We start from the raw sequence: 21,418 nt of genomic DNA, 5'->3' as shown, positions 1-21,418 counted from the left end.
CTATCTTTGGTCTTCTGTCCCCCACCCTCTGCCCCCTGCTCTCTGCCATTTATCCCCTACCCCCTGCCCTTTGCCCCCTCACCCTCTGTCTCCTGCCTTTTGCCCTCCACGCTCTGTCTCCTGCCCCCTGCCCTTCACCCCCTCACTTCAACCTCCTGCCTCCTGCCCTTTGCCGCCTCACATTCTGGCTCCTGCCCTTTGTCCCCTCACACTCTGGCTTCTGCCCCCTGACCTTTGTACTGTGCTCCCCTGTCCTCTCTGCCCTCTGCCCCCGCTACCCTCTGCCTGCTGTCTCCCCTCCCTTTGCCTCTGGCTTTCTGCCTCTTGCCCCCTGCCCTTTGCCCCCACAGCCTCTGCCCTTTACCCTCTGTCTCCAATCCCCGGTTCTCCGTCCTCTGTTTCCTGCCCCCTCCGGCTCTCTGGGCCAGATTTGAGCCCCACCCGGTGCCCCCAGGTCGCAGGCTGGTTCAGGACAGCAGCAAGATGGCCACTGGTCATGCCCACCAAGACCCCCCGAGAGCCCAAGGGCAGGGGAGACACAGGGTTTAGTGTGGACTGGTCTCTGTCGTGGCCCCCAACCCATCTCTGCAGCTTCTTCCAGACCCTAGGGAAGAGGTCTCAGCTAGTATTGTCCAGGGGTGAACTGCATGTATCCAGTGGGGCTAGGTCTGCAGACACCCCTTTCCCACACCCAGAGAGCCCAAGGCTGCTGAACCCCCTCCCCTTCCTGCCTCCAGAGGGGTCCAGGCAGCTGAGCCCCAACCCCTGCCCTAGTTAAGGCTAGCAAACAATACTTAGAGCCACGGCACGGGCACAGAGTCCCTGGCACCTTTGCCAGGTTCCACGGAGGGTGAGAGTCCCTGGACCCTCTGTGCCTGGGTGCCCCCTGGAGGGGGGGTGCCAAGGGCTAGCAACAGGGCAGTGTGTTGGCCACCCCCCAACTCTTCCCCCCCCACACATACAACTCAGGGATTGTCTCTATCTGTTGCCGAATTGTACATTCCAACTGCTTAGTACAGTGCTCTGCACATAGTAAGTGCTCAATAAATACTATTGAATGAATGAACAACTGCATACACTCATCCACACGCAAACACCCAGAGACAGGCATGAATATAAATAGTCACACACGCAGGCATGTAATAATATTAATAATAACCGTGGCATTGGTTAAGTGCTTACTATGTTCCAGGCACTGTACTAAACACTGAGGTGCACACAAGCAAATCGGGTTGGATACAGTCCCACGAGGGGCTTACAATCTTAATCCCCATTTTCCAGATGGGGGAACTGAGGCCCAGAGAAGAGACTTGCCCGAGGTCACCCAGCAGACGAGTGGCAGAGTCAGGATTAGAACCCGGTTCCTTCTGACTCTCGGGCCCCTACTCTATCCACTAGGCCATGCTTCCTCTCTATGTATGCACACCGCCTCCACAGCACCCTCAAACCTACATCTACACAAACACACAACTCCAAGCAGGCACCCAGGTATGCACGTATGCACACACACACAGAGAAGCATGCTTGCTTGCACATTCCCACACACAGGCATGCAGGGACATACACTCCCACACAGGTATGCACAGCTCCCCCCCTGCTCTCCCCCTGCCACAGTGGCACTCACACACACACTCACACACACAAAAACACACACAAACAGCCCCCACACTGGTCATAAAAGCCAGTTTTACTGCTCAGGGTGTGATGGGAATCGAAGGGAGGGGAGGAGGGAGGCAGTCGGGTGGCAGGCAGGGCCCGTGGTGGAAGAGGCAGCGGTGGCGTCTGGGTGGGGCGGCACCCCAGCTCCCCTCCCCCTCACCCCACAGGGATGAGACGCTTTGATTCCCCTGGATTTCCCGAGCCGCCTCCGCCCTCCTTCCTGCTCACCCGCCAGGGTCGCAGCTCGGATCCTGAGTTTTTCCGATCACGCCAGATGCCATTCAAAGAGTAGCAATGTTTTGGCCCGCCAGCTGGTCATCCCCACACCGTCTCTGGATGGGGCTCTCCTCTGTGGCGGGGTTCCCTTGGGGGGAAGAATAGTATCTGTTGCTAAATTGTACATTCCAAGCGGTTAGTACAGTGCTCTGCACATAGTAAGTGCTCAATAAGTACTATTGAATGAATAGTAGCACTCAATTAATCAATCAATCATATTTATTCAGTGCTTACCATAGTAAGCTCTTGGGAGAGTACGCTATAACGACATAACAGAGTTGATTTATTTTGCCGTCTGCCTCCCCCTTTTAGTCTGTGAGCCCGTTGTTGGGCAGGGATTATCTCTATCTGTTGCCAAATTGTCCATTCCAAGCGCTTAGTACCGTGCTCTACACACAGTAAGTGCTCAACAAATACGATTGAATGAATGAATGGAGTTGGCAGACACATTTCCTGCCCACAGAAGGCTTACAGTCTATTAAGAGTAGCAGCACACCATAGTGGATAGAACCCGGGCCTGGGAGTCAGAAGGTCATGGGTTCTAATCCCGGCTCTGCCCCTTGTCTGCTGTTGTGGTGGACAAGTCACTTCACCTCTCTGGGCCTCAGTTTCCTCATCGGTAGAATGGGGAATGAGTCCGTGAGCCCCACATGGGACAGGGACTGTGTCCAACTTGGTTTGCTTATATCCACTCCAGCGCTTAGCACATAGTAAGCGCTTAACAAATGCCACAATTTTTATTAGTACTAGCTGTAACATAGTAGTAATAATATTTATGGTATTTGTTAAGCACCTACTATGTGCCAAGCACTGTTCTAAGTGCTGAGCACTGTAGTAAGAGTAGTAGGAGGAGCTGTAGCAGAAGTGCAGAGCACTGTATTGAGCAGTTGGAAGAATAGATAGAGTTAGTAGATATGCTTCCTACCTGCAAGGAATTTACAGACTACTGTGTGAAGAGCACTGTACTGAGTGCTTGGGGAAGCACAATAGTTAGTTGAAACCCTCTCTGCCCATAAGGAGTTTATAATTTAATGAGATCCATGAATTTTCCCGAGATTCATGATCCCTCTGCCCCCTTTCTTTCCCTGCTGGAAGAGGATCCCTGGGAGGTGGTGGTGGGGGAGTCTTCGGGCGGCCCACCCCTTCTCCTCCCCACTCCCAGCCCCTATCCCAGCTCTGGTCTAGACTTCTGGGGAATGGAGGGTGCAGGAACAGAAACAAAAGGAGATTGTGGGAACACCAGGATCCAGATCTGGTGCTTGATTTGTTCTCTGGAGTGAGTGAGTGAGTGAGTGAGTGAGTGAGTGAGTGAGTGAGTGTGTGTGTATTTTGGGCGCTGTTGGCCAGAGTATTTGTTGCTTCAGAGAAGCAGCCTGGCCTAGGGAACAGATCCTGGGCCTGGGAGTCAGAAGGAACTGGGTTCCAATCCCAGCTCTGCCACTTGTCTGCTGTGTGACCTTGGGCAAGTCACTTTACTTCCCTGTGCTTCAGTCCCCTCATCTGTAAAATGGGGATTAAGACTGTGAGCCCCACCTGGGACAGGGACTATGTCCAACCCAATTTGCCTTTATCCAGTGCTTAGTAATAATAATAATAATAATGTTGGTATTTGTTAAGCGCTTACTATGTGCAGAGCACTGTTCTAAGCGCTGGGGTAGACACAGGGGAATCAGGTTGTCCCACGTAGGGCTCACAGTCTTAATCCCCATTTTACAGATAAGGGAACTGAGGCACAGAGAAGTTAAGTGACTTGCCCACAGTCACACAGCTGACAAGTCCAGTGACTGACGTGTAGCAAGCACTTTAACAAAAGCCACGAATATTATTATTTAGCCTGGAGAGTCTTGGGGGCCGGAGGTGACTGTGGCAAAGGGGGAGGAAAAGGGAGGGCTGGAGCTAGGCTCTGCATGGGTCAGAGGTCGCTGGTGGTGTTCCACCACCTTTACAGGATTAACTTGCTGCTTCTTGACCCGCATGGGAAACCAGGTTTCTTCGGGCCGGTTTGCTGGTCTTCTAGGACGACAGACTGGAAGTAGTTGTGGGTCTTTTTAAGGGAGTTTCAGCCTCTCTGATCCCCTTCCCCCCACCCACCCCAGCCTCCCCCTCTCTCCCCTGGCTCCGCCTTGGCTGCTACAGTCATCCAGTCAATCCATTCATTCATTCGATCATATTTATTGAGTGCTTACTGTGTGCAGAGCACTGTACTAAGCGCTTGGGAAAGTACAATGCAACAATAAATAGTGTCATTCCCTGCCCACAGCGAGCTTACACTTTGGGTGGGGGAAGACAGACAAGTAAATAAGATGACAGATCTGGACATAAGCAATGTGGGGCTGGGAGGGGGGAAGAGCAAAGGGAGCAAGTTAGGGCGATGCAGAAGGGATAGGAGATGAGGAAAAGTGGGGCTTAGTCTGGGAAGGCCTCTTGGAGGAGATGGGCCTTCAATAAGGCTTCGAAGGGGGCGAGGGGAGAGTCCTTGTCCGAAGGGTTTGAGGAGGGTGGGCATTCCAGGTCAGAGGCAGGACGTGGGCCAGGGGTCGGCGGCGAAACAGGCCAGACGGAGGTGCAGTGCAAATCAGTGGTATTTCCTGAGCGCTTCCTGTGTGCAGGGCACTGTTCAAAGCGCTCGGGAGAGTACCCTGCGACAATAAACAGACCCATTCCCTGCTGCTTTGGAGACCGTTGGTATTCTACCCGACCATCGTCCCCGGGCCTCCCCGACCTCGGTCCGGGAAGGGAAGCTGGAGAGGTCACCGGGGCCAACCCCCTGCCTCAGTATCGTTCCGGCGGCTCCCGGCCCGGCCCTGTTTTTCCCAGCGGTCTCCGGCCTCGCATACCTGCTCCCAGGTGAGGCGGAGGGGTGGGGCCCGGGACCTATTGTTGGCGAAGCCCGAATTTGCCGCCTGCTCGTTTTCACGCCGGTAATTGCCTGAGCGTCCCCGAGGGGGAATTAGATTTTCACACACACACCCAGCGCCCTCTTCCCTAACCTGCCTCTGATTCACACGCCCAGCCAGCTGGAGGGAGAGGGAGGGGGCGGGCGTTTTCGGAAGACAACAAGCAGATTTGCTGGCTCGGGACATTTTTTGGATTTCTAAGGGTCCCCGCCCCCACCCTCCCAACTCTCCCCGTCCCTCCCGGCCGGAGGAACCGGGCGGCGAGGGCCCGGACGCCTGGGTCCGGCCCGAAGGGGAGACTCGGCCCTGGCCCCAGAGCAGGGATTGGGGCGGAGGGAGATGCCACTTATCTGCAGGGTGACCTTGGACAAGTCACTTCACTTTTCTGGGCCTCAGTTACCTCGTCTGGAAAATGAGGAGGGCGACTGGGAGCCCGATGTGGCACAGGGACTGTGTCCAACCCGATTAATTATAATAATCATAATGATTATGGTATTTATGAAGTGCTTACTATGTGCCACGCACTGTTCTAAGCGCTGGGGTAGATGCAAGGAAATCCGGATGTCCCACCTGGGGCTAAGAGTCTTCATCCCCATTTTGCAGAGGAGGTATCTGAGGCCCAGAGAAGTTAAGTGGCTTGCCCAAGGTCACCCAGCAGACAAGTGGCAGAGCCGGGATTGGCTCGTATCTACTTCAGTGCTTTGTACAGTGCCTGGCACATGGTAAGTGCTTAACAAATACCATAATAATAATGATCATGATTTATGAAATGCTTCTGGTGTGCAGAATACTGTCTGCCAGTGTTTGCGAGAGTATGATGAAGCAGAGTTGGTAGACACATTCCCAGGCCAATCTGGGAGAATCTCCTGGAGGGGGTGGGCTTCAGGTAAGGAGGGCTCCCCCCTTCTAGACTGTGAGCCCGTTGTGGGCAGGGCTGGTCTCTATTTGTTTCCGAATTGTACTTTCCAAGCGCTTAGTACAGTGGTCTGCACACAGTAAATGCTCAATAAATTCGATTGAATGAATGAATGAGGGTGGAGCAGGGTTGTGGTTTGGGGAAAAGGAGGAGGGAGGGCATTTCAACCTGGAGGTGGGAGATGGGAGCCAGAGGCCGAGGCTGATGCCGAGGTGGGGAGACCCCAATTCTGAGATAAAAATCTCAGCCGCAGCCTTCTGGTCTGTGTGGACTCACAATAAACCAGTTCCCACTGCCCCTCCCCTGGACACTGGTTGTCTTGGAAGCCTAACGCAGCCTGAGGTGGCCCCCACCAAGCCCCTCTCCCGGCCCCCTGCCCCAGTCCTCTCTTGAGGGGAACCCAGTTCAAGCTGGGACAAGAGTTTCATGTGTCTGCTAATTATGTTGTCCTGTACTCTCCCAAGCGCTTAGTATTCTGCACATAGTAAGCGCTCAATAAATACAATTGGTTGACTGCCCCGGGAGACTGCGTGGGGTGTGGAGAGGGCTGCTTGGGACGCCCCTCCTACCCTCCAAATCATGCTGAGCCTTCCTGGCCCACCCCTTTAGAAGGTGAGCCCCCTGTGGAACTGTGTCCGACCTGATTATCTTGTGTCTACCTAAATGCTTAGTACAGTGCTTGACACATAACAGGCACTTAGCAAATACTACTACTACTAATAATAATGTTGGTATTTAAGTGCTTGCTATGTGCAGAGCACTGTTCTAAGCGCTGGGGTAGACACAGGGAAATCAGGTTGTCCCACGTGGGGCTCACAGTCTTAATCCCCATTTTACAGAATAGGGATTTTTCAGATACCATGAAAACAAATGCATGCGTATCCCCTCCCTCTTCTTCTTCCCGATGTGGGGCCGGGACAGCAGTAGGAAGGACGCAGGGTAGACAGTTGCCTCCTCCCAAGCACTGGGGAGGGGGCCCGTGGACGGAGCGTGTGTGCATGTGGGGTGTTCGGAGCGGCCCGGAGGCAGGGGGATGGACGGGTTGACCTCTCAGGCAGCTGGCAGGGGCGGCGGGGGCGGGGTGCGGTGAAGAGGGGGAGTAAGCTTCTTTGGGGGTGACATCACCCACAGCCCCAGGGCCAGGAAAGGCCCAGTGTCAGCTCTGAGTCACCCCGGGTGCAGAGGATCCTGGGAAGCAGGGTCCACCCATCGGGTCCACCCACCGGGGCCCCCGGCGTCCTCGCTGTGGGACAGGGCCGATCTCGGGTGGCCCGGCCCTTTTGGGGGGAAGTCCCCCTTTTGTCCCCCTTGAGGGTGCACCATGGGGTACGTGGGGTGGGGAAGGGGGCGAAAGGGTCCCCGCCCTCGAGGGGCTGCCAGGCTGCTGGCGGAGTCAACACATACGCAGAATTACCCCCCGCAAAATACAGACTGCTAAAGGCACAAACAAGAGAAACATTTTGCACAAATAAAAGCACAGTCACCCCCCGCAAATACAGATCGCTAAATGCACAAACATAAATATTCCTCACACACAGATGCACAGGCACAATTACCTCCTAAAATACAGATTGCTAAAGGCACAAATAACAGAAATGTTCCACACACACAGCCCCCAATACAGATTGCTAAAGGCACAAACGACAGAAACATTCCCCACACACATGCACACACATGGACACACATACTCACAAACACACAAGAGTCTTCCCTAAAATACAGATTGTTAAAGATACAAACAGAAAGGTTACATGTAATGCACGCACACATTACCCCCCCAAAATTCAGATCGCCAAAGGTACGAACAACAGAAACACTGCACCCGCACACAGAGTCACCCCCCAAAATACAGATCGCTAAAGGCACAAACAGCTGAAACCTTCTGCAGAGACGCGGAACGGGGGGCCAAATTGGAGGAAATCAGAGGGACTGGAGTGTGTTCGATTGCTTACTGTGTATACAACACTGTCCTAAGCGCTTGGGAGCGTACAGTCTAGCGGAGTTGGTAGACGCGTTCCCCGGGCTAATCTGGGAGAATCTCCTGGAGGAGGTGGGCCCTAGGGAGGGCAAAGCAGGGTTGTGGTTTGGGGAAGAGGAGGAGGGAGGGCGTTTCAACGTGGGGGGAAGAGCTTGGAGGTGGGAGATGGGAGCGAGAGGGAGGGGGTCGGGGTGGGGGTGGGGGGTGAGGACACCCCAACTTTGCCCCCTCAGACAATGAGATAGAAGAGAAGGAGATAAGGACCAGGGAAGGGGTGCTGGCACAGGCAGGCGCCACCTTCTGGCCCAGGCGGGGACTGATGTTGTTCAGTGGGGCAGATCTGCCCTGCCCCCTGCCCCTCCCTCCTACCCCCCTGACCCACCACCACACCCCCAGCCTCACCCCCCAGCCCGGAGCAAAGCCCCGAACAGAGCATGAACACCCCCCCCCCCACCCTCCCACCCATCACACCCCAGCCCCCTGGAGGAGGGGGAGCGGGAGAGGGTTGGATAGTCTGGATGCCCCTTGGCCCCTTCCCCTTTGCAGAACCACCTCGGCGCTTAACAAATACCATTATTATTATCATTATTATTGTATTGGACTCTCCCAAGTGCTTAGTACAGAGCTCTGCATGCAATAAGTCAATAAATACCACGGATGGATTGATTCCTGCACCCCTACACTGCTTGTCTATGTGTCTGATGGCTGTGCTCTGGGGGCCTGGAGTGGTCTTGCCCTGGGGGTGGAGGTAATAATAATAATAATGATGGTATTTGTTAAGTGCTTACTATGTGCAAAGCACTGTTCTAAGCGCTGGATGTGTGGGTGTGTATATATATGTCTGGGCATGTACCCACTCTTCCCCCCAGCAGGTTGGCAGCCTCTCGAGGGCAGGGACCCTGCCTCTTCTTCCCTCTGCCCCATTCTCTGTACCCCCTGTTCTCCCAGTCTCCAAAAATCTCATGCAAGACTGAGACCTGTGCTGACTCCTTTCCCCTCAGAACACGTCCCAATCCATGCATTAGTATTTTGGGAAGCTTGAAAATCAGTACCAGCCTGCCCCGATCCACCAGCCAGCTCTGCCCCCCGCATTCAAGGAAGGAACATCAGTGCATTCTGGGCTTTCTCTGGAAGGGGACTCAGTGAGGTAGAGTGCCAGCAGGAAGGAGGAGGGTGAAAGTGGTTTCAGAGATATGTGATGGGGGGAGAGGGTGGTTTTAAGTCCCCCCCCATCCCCTAACCCATCTCCCTTTCCCCCCCTCTCAATCGGGATGGAGGGTTTTACTAGCCAGGACCAAATGAGTATGAGAGAAGCAGCGTGCCCAGTCGGAAAGAGCACGGGTCCGGGAATCAGACAGTCTGGATTCTAATCCCAGCTCTACCACATGCCTGCTGTTTGAACTTGGGCAAGTCACTTAACTTCCCTATACTTCAGTTACCTCACCTGCAAACGGGGGATTCAAACCCTGTTCTCCCTCCTACTTAGATTGTGAGCCCCATGTGGGACAGGGACTGTGTCCCACCTGATTATCTCGTATTTACCCGAGCACTTAGAACAGTGCTTGACACAGAGTAAATGCTTAGCAAGAGCCATTATTATTATTATTAATAATAATGGTGCATGAACATGGGCAAGTCACTTAACTACTCGGTGCCTCAGTTATCTCATCTGTAAAATGGAGATTGAGACTGTGAGCCCCACACGGACCAGGCACCGTGTTCAACCCGATCTGCTTGTCTCCACCTCAGTGCTTAGTACAGTGCCTGGCACACAGTAAGGGCTTAACAAATACCAGCAATTATTATTAATTATCATGAAAAAGTGAGATTTATTTCCTTGCTCTTAGATAGTGGACAGGAAAGATAGAGGACCCCAGAACTGGCCCTGAAGTGCCCCCAAAGTCATCAGGTGCCGCCTTCTACCTCCAGGCCTCAGCAGTTGCAATCAGAAAGCCTGGCTCTTCCCTCATCCTGCCCCTCTTTCTTCCTCTGCCCCCGAAAGTGCCCTGACCCCTGTCTTTCCTTACTCTGTTCCGGACTCCTCCCAACTCCCTGTAGTTCCCCTCCCCTCCCCACTGGGAGAGGGGGGTGTCCTGACCGCAGGTAACCTCCCTGGGCCTGCCCCGGCAGGAACCCCCCCTCCACCCTCCAACCCCGCCAGGGGCGAGAGACCGGTTTGTTTTCTCGGCTGTGCCCGTGCCCCAGGGCTGGGAGCAGACACCGTGGTGATGGCGGTGGGTGGGGGGGCTGAGACAGATTTGGGTGCAGGATGGATTGAGGGGCCGGGGTGGGGTGACGGGAAAGGACACTGAGGCGGGTGTGGGGGGTGTCTTCCTGGTAGAAGCAGGGGCAGGGATAGGGGCAGAGACAAGGTCAGGGGGCAGGGCCAGGGAGAAGAGCAGAGTCAGACAGGGGCAGGGACAATTTCCCCCACTTCAAAGCATTATTGAAGGCACACCTCCTCCAAGAGGCCTTCCCAGATTTAGCCCCCCATTTCTTCCTCTCTCACTCCCTTCTGCTTTGCCCTGATTTGCTCCCTTTATTCATCCCCCTCCCAGCCCCACAGCACTTATGTCCATAGCTGTCATTTGTTTATTTCTATTCGTGTCTGTCTCCCCCCACCCCAGACTTTAAGCTCACTGTAGACAGGGAATGTGCTTATCGTTGCATTATACTGTCCCAAATGCTTAGTACAGTGCTCTGCACATAGTAAGCGCTTAATAAAAACCAGCGAATGAATGAAAGGGGCAGAGGCAGGGGCAAGGACGGGGTGACAGTGTGTGTGGGAAGCCAACCCCAGGCCCCTGTTCCCTGGAGGTGTTGGCGGGTGGGGAGGGGCTGGGCTGGGTCTCTTGGTTTCGGTCTCTGGGCCTGGTGGTTCCCAGCTGGTGGGAAGCAGGGCTGCTCTCAGCCCCCATGGCCTCAGCAGGAGGAAAAACTGGATTCTAGAGCAGTTGCCCCACTATCCCCCCACCAAGTACACATGTGTACACACAGACGTGCACACACATACGTACAAGCAGAGACGTAGATACTTATAACAATAATAATAACGATGGTATTTGTTAAGCGCTTACTATGTGCCAGGTACTGGACTAAGCCTTGGAGTGGATACAAGCAAATCGAGTTGGACACGGTCCCTGTCCCACGTAGAGCTCACAGTCTCCATCCCCGTTTTAGAGAAGCAACGTGGCTTTGTGAAAAAAGCACGGGCTTGAGAGTCAGAGGTCGTGGGTTCTAATCCCCGCTCTGCCACTAACCAGCCGTGTGACTTTGGCCAAGTCACTTAACTTCTCTGTGCCTCAGTTCCCTCATCTGTAAAATAGGGATTAAGACGGTGAGCCCCATGTGGGTCCACCTCATTACCTTGTATCTACCCCAGCGCTTAGAACAATGCTTGTCACACAGGAAGCGCTTCACAAATGCCATTATTATTATTATTATCATTTTACAGATGAGGGAACTAAGGCCCAGAGAAGGGAAGTGACTTGCTGGAAAAGAAGGGCAGAGATCATCTCATCCATCCCTCTGCCTCTGGTCAGGGCTTCCCCAGGGGGCGGACAGGGGCGAGTCTGGGGACGCAGAAACGTCACGGCCCCTTCCCTGCTCTAGCGTCGGACTCCGGGCTATGGTCTAACCTCCATCCCTCTTGCTGCAGACCGGGCGGCGTGCAGGGCCGATTGTGGCCTGCAGGAGGCATCAAGACCAAGAGAAGAGACCGGGAACGGGACGATCCCGCGGACGGGAATGTTCCCGGGAACCGGGAGAGGGAAGGAAGGAGGGAGGGACCTCGGCTCTGGGAATCCTAGTCTTTTTGGGAATCCAGGAGACCCCCGGGAGTGGGGGGCGGGAAACCCTGGAATAGGCGGGACCCCCAGCCTTCTTGACTGTAAACTTGTTGAGGGCAGGGAATGTGTCTGTTTATTGTTCTATTGGACTCTCCCAAACGCTTAGTACAGGGCTGTGCACATAGTGAGCGCTCAATAATTACGATTGCATGAATGGATGCGGATGGCCTGGCTTGAGCAGGGTCGTGCCTTGGGGGGGAGGGGGGGGGGTGTGGAGAGAGGGTTGGGACAGCGTGGCTCAGTGGAAAGAGCCCGGGCTTGGGAGTCAGAGGTCATGGGTTCGAATCCCAGATCTGCCATTTGTCAGCTGTGTGACTGTGGGCAAGTCACTTCACTTCTCTGTACCTCAGTTCCCTCATCTGCAAAATGGGGATGAAGACTGTGAGCCTCACGTGGGACAACCTGATGACCCTGGATCTCCCCCAGCGCTTAGAACAGTGCTCTGCACACAGTAAGCGCTTAACAAATACCAACATTATTATTATTGAGGGGATTTGCTCCCTCTATTCGCCCCTCCCTCAGCCCCGCAGCACCCCTGTCCATATGCGGAATTTATTTATTCATATTAGTGCCTGCCTCCCCTTCTAGATTGTAAGCTCCTTGTGGGCAGGGAATGTGCCTGTTTATGGTTGTATTGTACTCTCCCAAGCGTTTAGTAGAATGCTCTGCACACAGTAAGCCCTCAGTAAATACTACTGAATGAATGAATGAGTACTCTCCCAAGTGCTTAGAACAGTGCTCTGCACACAGGAAGCCCCCACTAAATATTATTGAATGAGTAATAATAATGTTGGTATTTGTTAAGCGCTTACTATGTGCCGAGCACTGTTCTAAGCGCTGGGGTAGATACAGGGTAATCAGGTTGTCCCACGTGAGCCTCACAGTTGATCCCCATTTTACAGATGAGGTAACTGAGGCACAGAGAAGTGAAGTGACTTGCCCACAGTCACCCAGCTGACAAGTGGCAGAGGCGGAATTCGAACCCATGACCTCTGACTCCCAAGCCCGGAGTACTCTCCCAAACGCTTAGTACAGTGCTCCAAACACAGTGAGCACTCAATAAATGTGATTGATTGATTGGGGTTGGGCTGAGAGGTCTCCCTCAGAGGGCAGGCAGGGTGGGGAGCTGGGGGTGTGGCTCTGCAGGCTGACCCTTCCCCAGGAGGGGCAAGGAGACGGAGGAGAAGGGGGTCCGGAGCTGCGTGGGCTAGTGAGAAGCAGTGCGGTCTAATGGATAGAGCCCAGACCTGGGAGTCAGAAGGACCAGGGCTCCAATTCCTCTCTGCCACGTGTCTGCTGTGAGACCCGGGGCAAATCACGTAATTTCTCTGTGCCTCAGTTACCTCGTCTGTAAAAAGGGGATAAAGACTGTGAGGCCCACGGGGGACGTGGACAGTGTCCGACCTGATGGTTCTGTCCCAGCGCTTAGTACAATGCCTGGCACATAGTAAGCACTTAACAAATACCATTAAAAAAAAGGAAGGGGTGGGGGTCTGGGGGCGAGTGGGCAGGGAGTTGACATGGGTGATAGAGAAGCCAGTACCAAGCCCTTCGGAGTCCGGGACTGGGCCCAGGCTCACGCCACTGGGAAGGGGGGTGGGGTCAGCACACGCATCATTCCTCAAACTGGGGCAAGGGGTGGGGCTTGCAGTATGAGAGATTGAGGTGAGACTGAAAGAGGAACTCCCTGTTATGGATGGGGTCCAACAGTCTGTACGCTTGTTGTGGGCAGGGAATGTGTCTGTTTATTATGGTATTGGACTTTCCCGCTCTGCACCCAGGAAGTGTTCAGTAAATACAATTGCATGAATGAATGAATGAATGAACAGAGTCTTCCTCCTTTCCCCTCTCAATATCGCTCTCTCCTTCCCTGTCTCCTACCTCCTTCTTGGACTGTATCTTCCCAGGCATCTAGTACAGTGCCCCACTCTGCCCTGATTAGCGGACTTGTCCACCCCAGGAGACCAACACTTAGAATCATGAGGAAAACCCTTGTGTCTGGCTGTGCCGGGGAAGGCGTGGACGTTCCCAGAGACAGGGGGATGGACCAAATGACCTCAGATTCTTCTATCACTTCCCCCTCCCCATTCAAACCCAGTGTGTGGAGTCTAAATTCCTGCACCCCTAAATCGTACAAATCCATCAGTCAACTCCAGTTTAGGAATTGTTTTTTCTTTAAATTTTTATGGTATTTATTAATCGCTTACTACACGGCAGGCGGTGTATTAAGCGCTGGGGTAGATGCAAGTTCATCAGTTCATCATCAGTACGCTTCCACAGCGTGGCCTAGTGAAAAAGCTACAACTGCTCCTGCCTCTGCTCCTGCTAATCCCGCTGCTGCTATCGCTACTCCACAGTGGCTGGAGCCCGAGCCTGGGAGTCAGAAGGTCATGGGTTCTAATCCTGGACCTGCCACTTGTCTGCTCTGTAGCCTTGGGCAAGCCATTTAAGTTTTCTGTGCCTTCGTTCCCTCAGCTGTAAAATGGGGATGAAGACTGTGAGCCCAAGGTGGGACAACCTGATTACCTTGTATCTATTTCAGCGCTTAGAACAGTGCTGGATTGCGCTCCCTCCTCACGTCTGCCAAACTATCTGTCTTCCCCTCTTCAAAGCCCTACTGAGAGCTCACCTCCTCCAGGAGGCCTTCCCAGACTGAGCCCTCCCTTTCCCTCCGCCTTTCCTCCCCTTTCTATTCCCCCTCCTCCCTCTGTTCTACCCCCTTCCCCTCCCCACAGCACTTGTGTATATTTGTATATATTACTTATTACTTTTTAATTAATGATGTATATATATCTATGATTCTATTTATTTTGATGGAATTGATGCCTGACTACTTGTTTCGCTTTTCTGTCTGTCTCCCCCTTTTAGACTGTGAGCCCGTCGTTGGGCAGGGATTGTCTCTGTTGCCGAAATGTCCATTCCAAGCGTTTATGGTGCTCTGCACACAGTAAGCGCTCAATAAATACGATTGAAGGAATGAATGCTTGCACATTGTAAGCATTTAACAAATACCATTATTATTATTTTATTATTGCTCTATCGGGGCTGACTGCAGGTAGTGTAGAGGGGCCCGGCTTAGGGGGTCTCTGAAGGGTCCAAGCTGGGGCTGTTCCCATGTCCTGGGTCATAGACAGAGGGGGCAACTAGCCCCTCCCCTGTGTAATCAAAGGCGAGATAGAAATCAAGAAGCATCAGCTATGGTGGCATTGATGCTGGCAGCTGCCTCTTCCTAGGAATGCAACTGGAACTCCTGCACGCGGGCTCCACCCTCGCCACCCCATTCTGGGGAACTTTCCCTGGGTGGTGATTGTTCCTGGGGAAGGTGGGGAGAGCAACAGGAGGGATTCGGGTGAGACTGGAGGCAGAGGTGTCAGAATCAGGAAGGAATGGGGGGGATCCCTACCTTGTGGGGTCTAGGGGTGCTCGGGCATCCCGAGCCTGGTCTGCTAGGGGCTACCAGCCTCACGAGCAAATCAGGACAGACTCACTGTGGCCCCTGGATGGACAGGGAGTGGAGGGGGAAAGCAGTCTTGCCTTGCGGGAAGCCTGTGTCCACCCCTTCGACATAATCCTGGCTCCGCCACTTGTCTCCTGTGTGACCTTGGGCAAGTCTCTTCACTTCTCTGGGACTTCCCAGGACGGGTGGATGACTTCAAGGACAAGTAACTGACTGCATCAGCCCCACTGCCTAAATTTCATTATTCTTTCTGGCTGATAGTCACAATTCCCACTACCTGACATTTTTTATTTCTGCTGCCTGATTTTTTTTATTCCCACTACCTGATTTTCATTATTCCCACTGCCTGATTTATATTATTCCCACTGCCTGACTTTCATTATTCCTTCTCGCTGATGGCATCATTCCCACTGCCTGATATGCATATTTCTGTTGCGTGATTTTCATTAGTCCCATCTCCCTTTTTTTAGTCCCGCTGCCTAATTTTCATTATTCCCATTGCCTGATTTTCATTATCCTCAAATGCCTGATTTTCGTAATTTCTCTTCCCTGATTGTCATTTTTTCTGTTGCCTTATTTTCATTATTCCCACTGACTGAATTTTCTTATTCCTGCTGCCTGATTTTCATTAGTCCTGCTACCTGATTTTCAGGAATCCAATTGCTTCATTTTCATTAGTCCTGCTACTTGATTTCCATTAGTCCCACTGCCTAATTTTCATTATTCCCACTGTCAGAGTTTTCTTATAATTGCTACCTGATTTTCATTAATCCCACTGCTTGGTTTTCAATAGTCCCACTGTCTGATTTTCTTTATTCCCATTACCTGATTTTCATTATTCTCAGTCATTTAATCAGTGACGATTACTGAACGCTTACTATGTGCAGAGTGCTGAACAAAGCTCTTGAGCGAATACCACAAAAGGAAGACACACGTTTCTTACCCTAAAGAAGTTAACAATCTAATGGGGGAGGCAGAAATTATTTACAACTAACAAGAGCAGGAAGATGAGCAAGGATAAAATTGGGGGTATTCTAGACTTCTACCCATCTGACCTTCATAGTTCTCTCTGTCTGATCATTATTCTTATCACTAAGACTTCATTTTTCTTCAGGCCTGGTTTCAATTTTTCTCACCACCTGACTTTCATTTTTTGTACTGATTTTTCATTTTTCTCCTTGCCTGATTTTCACTACTCTTGCCACCTCATGGCCTGATCCTTATTCTTGCTGTCTGATCTTCAATATTCTCAACTCCTTATTTTCATTTTTCTCACCATCTGATTTTCACAATCCCACTTAGTACAGTGCCTGGCACATAGTAAGCGCTTAACATATACCATAATAATAATAATTATTATTATTATTACGGGCTCACTGGGAGGAATAGACCACAGAAAAGCAGTGAAGCCTAGTGAAAAGAATAGGGGCTTGGGAGTCAGAGATCCTGGTTTCTAATCCTGGCTCTGCCACATACCTGCTTTGTGACCTTGGGCAAATCACTTTGCTTCTCCGTGCTTCAGTTCCCTCATCTGCAAAATGGGGATTCAATACTGTTCTCCCCATGTTGGACCTGATTATCCCAGCGTTTAGTACAAATACCACAGCATTTCAGAAATTCTTCTCGTACGTTCATTTGTTCCAGGTTGCAGAAGTGACTCAAGACTCCCCATCTTGGTGTGCGGACATGTGTGGGCTGGGGGCAACATCGGGCCGGGAGGAGAAAGCCCCCGGATCTCGTGACTCACAGCCTCCAGGCCAGGGACTGGTCCAGGCACCTGCCTTGCAACTGTCTGTTCCCCAGTGCCCGTTTCAAGAGGGTGTGGGCAGAGAGGCTGGGCAAGCTCTTTACAATGGATGCAGTGGCGCAGGGTGGGGGAAGCTGGGCTAACACTGCAGCAGGAGGGCCTTGAGTTAGAGCAGAGGAAGAACTTCCTGAAGAGCAGAATGCATGGATTTTCCTGTTCTGGATAGTTGGAGGGACAGGACTGGGGGCATGGGGGGAAGGGGGGAAGAGATCGACTACCTGCTGTGAAGGGGGAGAGTTGGAACTGGGCCTTTGGGCTTGGTGCAGCAACAGGGGGATGGACCAGATGACTTTGGGAGTGTAGGAGTTGAAAGCATTTCCCCCCAACTTCCTGTTCAGGTACGAAGCAGAACTCCTGAAGCGCGGCACAGCGGAAAATGACTTCGTGGCCCTCAAGAAGGTGAGTTCCGGACTCTGGTCACGGGGGATCCGAGCCACGGCAGAGGGCATGATGGATGAGGCAGAGTACCTTTCCCCTACCCCGCACGGACCACGGAGGTCGGATAGGGGCTCCAGGGGTTCCGGTGGGCGAGTATCTGTGCCTGTGAGTTCAGAGACTCTTGAGGCTTGCCCCCTTCCCTAGAAAGCAGACCTGGCTTACGTGAATAAAGCGGAGCTGGAGGCCCAGGCGACAACCCTTAAGGACGAGATCAACTTCGTGCAGGAGCTGTACAAGGAGGTGAGGATGGGCATGCTCATTTACATGTAATCTTCGTGTAATCTTCATTTCCCCGGCCCTCTCCCCTCGATGACCTCAGCCCCTGCTCCCTCTCCCCCAACCCCCCACAGTATTTGATATTTGGGCTAAGAGCTGGGGTGGATACAACAAATTCAGATCAGACACAGTTCCTGTGCCACAGGGGTTCAAGCTCTAAGGGGGAAGGAGAACATGTACTGAATTCCCATTTTACAGATGAGGACACTGAGATCCGGCGATGCTAACTGACTTGTCCAAGGTCAGCCAGCAGGCAAAGGGCAGAGTTGGGATTAGAACCCAGAACCCCTAGTTTCCAAGCCCATGTTCTTTCCACAAGCCGCACAGTTCTCTATCAGTGGTATTTACTGAGTGCTTACCGTGTGCAGAGCCCTGCACTAAGCAGTTAGGAGAGTGCAACAGAGTTGGTATATACATTCCCTACCCACATGAGTTTACCATCCTTGCCCCCCTCCCTCCTGTGCCCCCCGGCTCCCATCCTCCTCCATCTGGTGCCCGTCCGGGCAGTCCCAACCCCTCTGGCTCTAGTGAGTCTGAGCAGAGGGGCTTAGGAGGGGAGGGGTTGGGGGGGGGACAGCAGGAGCGAGGGTCCCGATCTAACAGAGGCTGTGGTCTCGACAGGAGCTGGCCCAGGTGCAGAAGCGCATTGGCGACACGGCAGTAATCCTGTCGATGGATAACAGCCGCTGCCTGGACCCGGATGGCATCATCGCAGATGTCAAAGCCCAGTACGAGGCCATCGTCAGGCAGAGCCGGGAGGAGGCCGAGAGCTGGTACAAGATGAGGGTGAGCGAGCCGGCCTGGGCCCCACGGGGCGGGGAGAGAGGCGTCTAGTCCTGCCCCTCTCTTCCTTCCTCTGTGCCCGAACACCCCCCAAGCACAGGTTGGAGAGCTGACCTGCACCTACGTGTTAGAAGATCCGTGGAAAGAGCCTGGGCCTGGGAGTCAGAGGTCCTGTGTTCTCTGCCACTTGTCTGCTGTGAGAACTCGGGTAACTCATTTCACTTCTATGGACCTCAGTTACCTCATCTGCAAATTGGGGATTCAGTACTTGTTCTCCCTCCTACTTAGTCTGTAAGCCTTCTGTGGGACCTGATTAGCTTATATTTACCCCGGCGCTTAATATAGTGCTTGGTACATAGTAAACACTTAACAACTATCACGTCATTATTATTATTATTCACTTGAAGCCAGACAGACCTTCTCATTCCACCTCCAACCCCCACTGACTCCTCGGGCTCTGACCTCCCGCTTCCAGGCGTTTCCCCCAACCTGGTCTGCCCTCCGCACTCTTCTTCACCCAACCACATAATAATGGTATTTTTTAGGTACTCACTAGGTGCTAAACACTATCTTAATTGCTGGGGTAGAGACTTGTGAGCTCCTTGTGGGACAGGGCCCGTATCCAACCCAGTTTACTTGTATCCACCCCAGCGCTCAGTACAGTGCGTGGCACATAGTAAGCACTTAAAAAAATCTACAATTGTTATTCAAGATAATCAGGTCAGATGCAGTCCCTGTCCCACATGGGGATCACAATCTAAGTAGGAAAGAGACTAGGTATTCGAACTCCATTTTACAGATTGGGAAACTGAGGCAAAGAGACGTTAAGGAACTTGCCCAAGGTCACACAGCAGGCAAGTGGCAGAGCCAGAGTCTAAACTCTAAAGTGCTGGGTGGGATTTGGGACTCGTCTTGGCAAGGGGAGCTGGATGCCAGGACTTTGAGGGTGATATTGCGGTGGGGGACTTGGGGTCTCCCTCACTTCTCCCATTACCAGTATAATTATCTGAAGAAGGATTTGACCCTGCAAGGAGACAGCATTCAGGAGACAGAGGCCCAGATCTCCGAGCTCACCTGCGTCATCCAGAGACTGCAGCAAGAGATCGAAGTCGTCAAGAAGCTGGTATGCGGTGGGATGCTCATTTACATGTGATTTGCATAACAGTCATTCAGGTCCAATTTATGGCTTGACCAGACTGTAATTATAATATTAACAACAATAATAGCCGTATTTGTTAAATGATTATTATGTGCCAGTCACCTTACTAAGCACTGGGGTGAATATAAGCAAATCGGGTTGGACACAATCCCTGTCCCATATAAGGGTCACAATCTTAATCCCCATTTTACAGATGAGAGAACTGAGGCACAGTGAAGTGAAGTGACTTGCCCAAGGCCACACTGCAAATAAGTGGCAGAGTCAGGATTAGAACCCGTGTCCTTCTGACTCCTAGGCCCATGCTGTATCCACTACACCATGCTAGCTGTGGGCAGGGAACGTGTCTCCCAAGCGCTTAGTACAATGCTCTGCGCACAATAAGTGCTCAGTACATACATTTGATTGATTAATTGGGCAGGGTAGGACGTTTCCAGTTCTTCCGTAAATCTTTGCCCAGTCTCGGATCGGGGTCCGGAATGCCGGGAGAGGGGGTACGGTGCCGTCCTGCTATTAGCCGGGGCTTCTGTGGATTGGTCTCACTTGGTGTGATTTCACAGAGGGTCAGGGCATCTCGGAGCCAGTCATATTTCTCCCGCTCCCACCCCGGAGACCGGTCCTGCCTGGGTCCATGCCCACCTCCCCTCTGGTTCAGGTTTAACTCTTCCACGCTGTCCCTGTGTCCGGGCAGTGCACCAACCTGCAGGTCGCCACTGCTGAGGTGGAGCAGTGTGGGGAGTTGGCCCTCAAGGATGCCCGGGCCAAGCTGACTGACCTGGAGGCCGCCCTTGGTGCGGCCAAGCGGGACCTGGCCCAACTGCTCCGGGATTACCAGGAGATGATGAACGTCAAGATGGGGCTGGACATCGAGGTTGCCACCTACCAGACCCTGCTGGAGGGCGAGGAGTGCAGGTGGGTGCTGGGAGCAGAGGGAGGAGGTCCTAGGAATTGGAGAGATGGGATCAGCTAGCGGAACCATCCCTCAAGACCCTGGGATTGGGGGGAATCTAGTACCCCCTTCAGTCTCCCTCTTCCTCTCTCCCCGTCTAGACTGTAAACTCACTGTGGGCAGGGAATGTATCCATTTATATTGTACTCTCCCTAGCGCTTAGTACAGTGGTCTGCACTCAGTAAGCACTCAATAAATACGATGGAATGAATAAAAGAATTTTTCTCCTCACTGTCCTCTCCACTTGGTGCTCAGGGAGGGCAGCAGAAGCAGCATACCTGCTCTGTCAAACACCCCTTGAAGAGCAGCTCCAAGCTCACTCCTGGACCCCGGGAACCCCTGAACCAGGAGAGACCTTTGCGCTCCTGCCCTCAGCCGGCTCCCATCCCGATCCTGGAGGGGTGTCCCACCCCCCGCCCAGTCCTATCTGGTATGGGAAAACAGACGGTGCGAGGCGGCAGGGTCGTGGTGGGGTGTGGGGATCGAGGGGCTGGAAGGAGGCTGTCTCTGGAGGGATGGAGGAGCTGAGGGGGATAGTGGGGACAGGTTTCGAGCCAGGGTGTTGTTCGCGATGACCTTTCAAGGCTCCAAGAACTCCAGACAGACCTGTGCATGTTTCCTTGGCAGCCATGGGAGAGACTGTCATCACCGGGGGTGACTCCTGGATATGCCCGGATCCCTGCGAGAACTCGGTCTTGGGGGGCTCCAGCTCCCAGGTCACCACCAAAGATATGTACCTTTTTACCTCCAAGACCAGTCACCAGAATATTGTGCAGTGCAGGACGGTGAAGCAATAGGGCCCCAGCCACCAGGTAGATCCCGCTACCTGGCAATTAGCCTTCCTTGACACACTCTCGTAGGCTCCGTGGAGCCTTCCCAGCAATTAGCCTTCATCGCCACACCCATTGGATTCTCTTCCAGGCCCAAGGAAGGAGCAGAGCCCCAGTCATCATCATCGACATCCTGGGTGGGATTTAA

The 21,418-nt window shown here is 53.0% G+C and overlaps 1 protein-coding gene across 1 annotated transcript; it reads left to right on the top strand.

Moving 5' to 3' along the window:
• Positions 1-1,401: 1,401 nt before the first annotated feature.
• LOC100084867 (keratin, type II cytoskeletal 75-like) lies at positions 1,402-20,530 on the top strand. The gene is made up of 9 exons (XM_039913399.1): positions 1,402-1,488; positions 4,783-4,856; positions 5,525-5,554; positions 17,177-17,237; positions 17,421-17,516; positions 18,174-18,338; positions 19,333-19,484; positions 19,952-19,985; positions 20,183-20,530. Exons 1-9 carry the CDS (start codon positions 1,402-1,404, stop codon positions 20,459-20,461), a joined length of 978 nt encoding a protein of 325 aa, XP_039769333.1. The 3' UTR covers positions 20,462-20,530.
• The last annotated feature ends 888 nt before the right edge of the window (positions 20,531-21,418 follow it).

The sequence above is a fragment of the Ornithorhynchus anatinus genome, chromosome 10 (assembly GCF_004115215.2).
Source record: "Ornithorhynchus anatinus isolate Pmale09 chromosome 10, mOrnAna1.pri.v4, whole genome shotgun sequence".
Taxonomy (NCBI): Eukaryota; Metazoa; Chordata; class Mammalia; order Monotremata; family Ornithorhynchidae; genus Ornithorhynchus; species Ornithorhynchus anatinus.
Note: the sequence above shows the minus strand (reverse complement) of the source record. Positions and strands in the feature narration are given on the sequence as shown.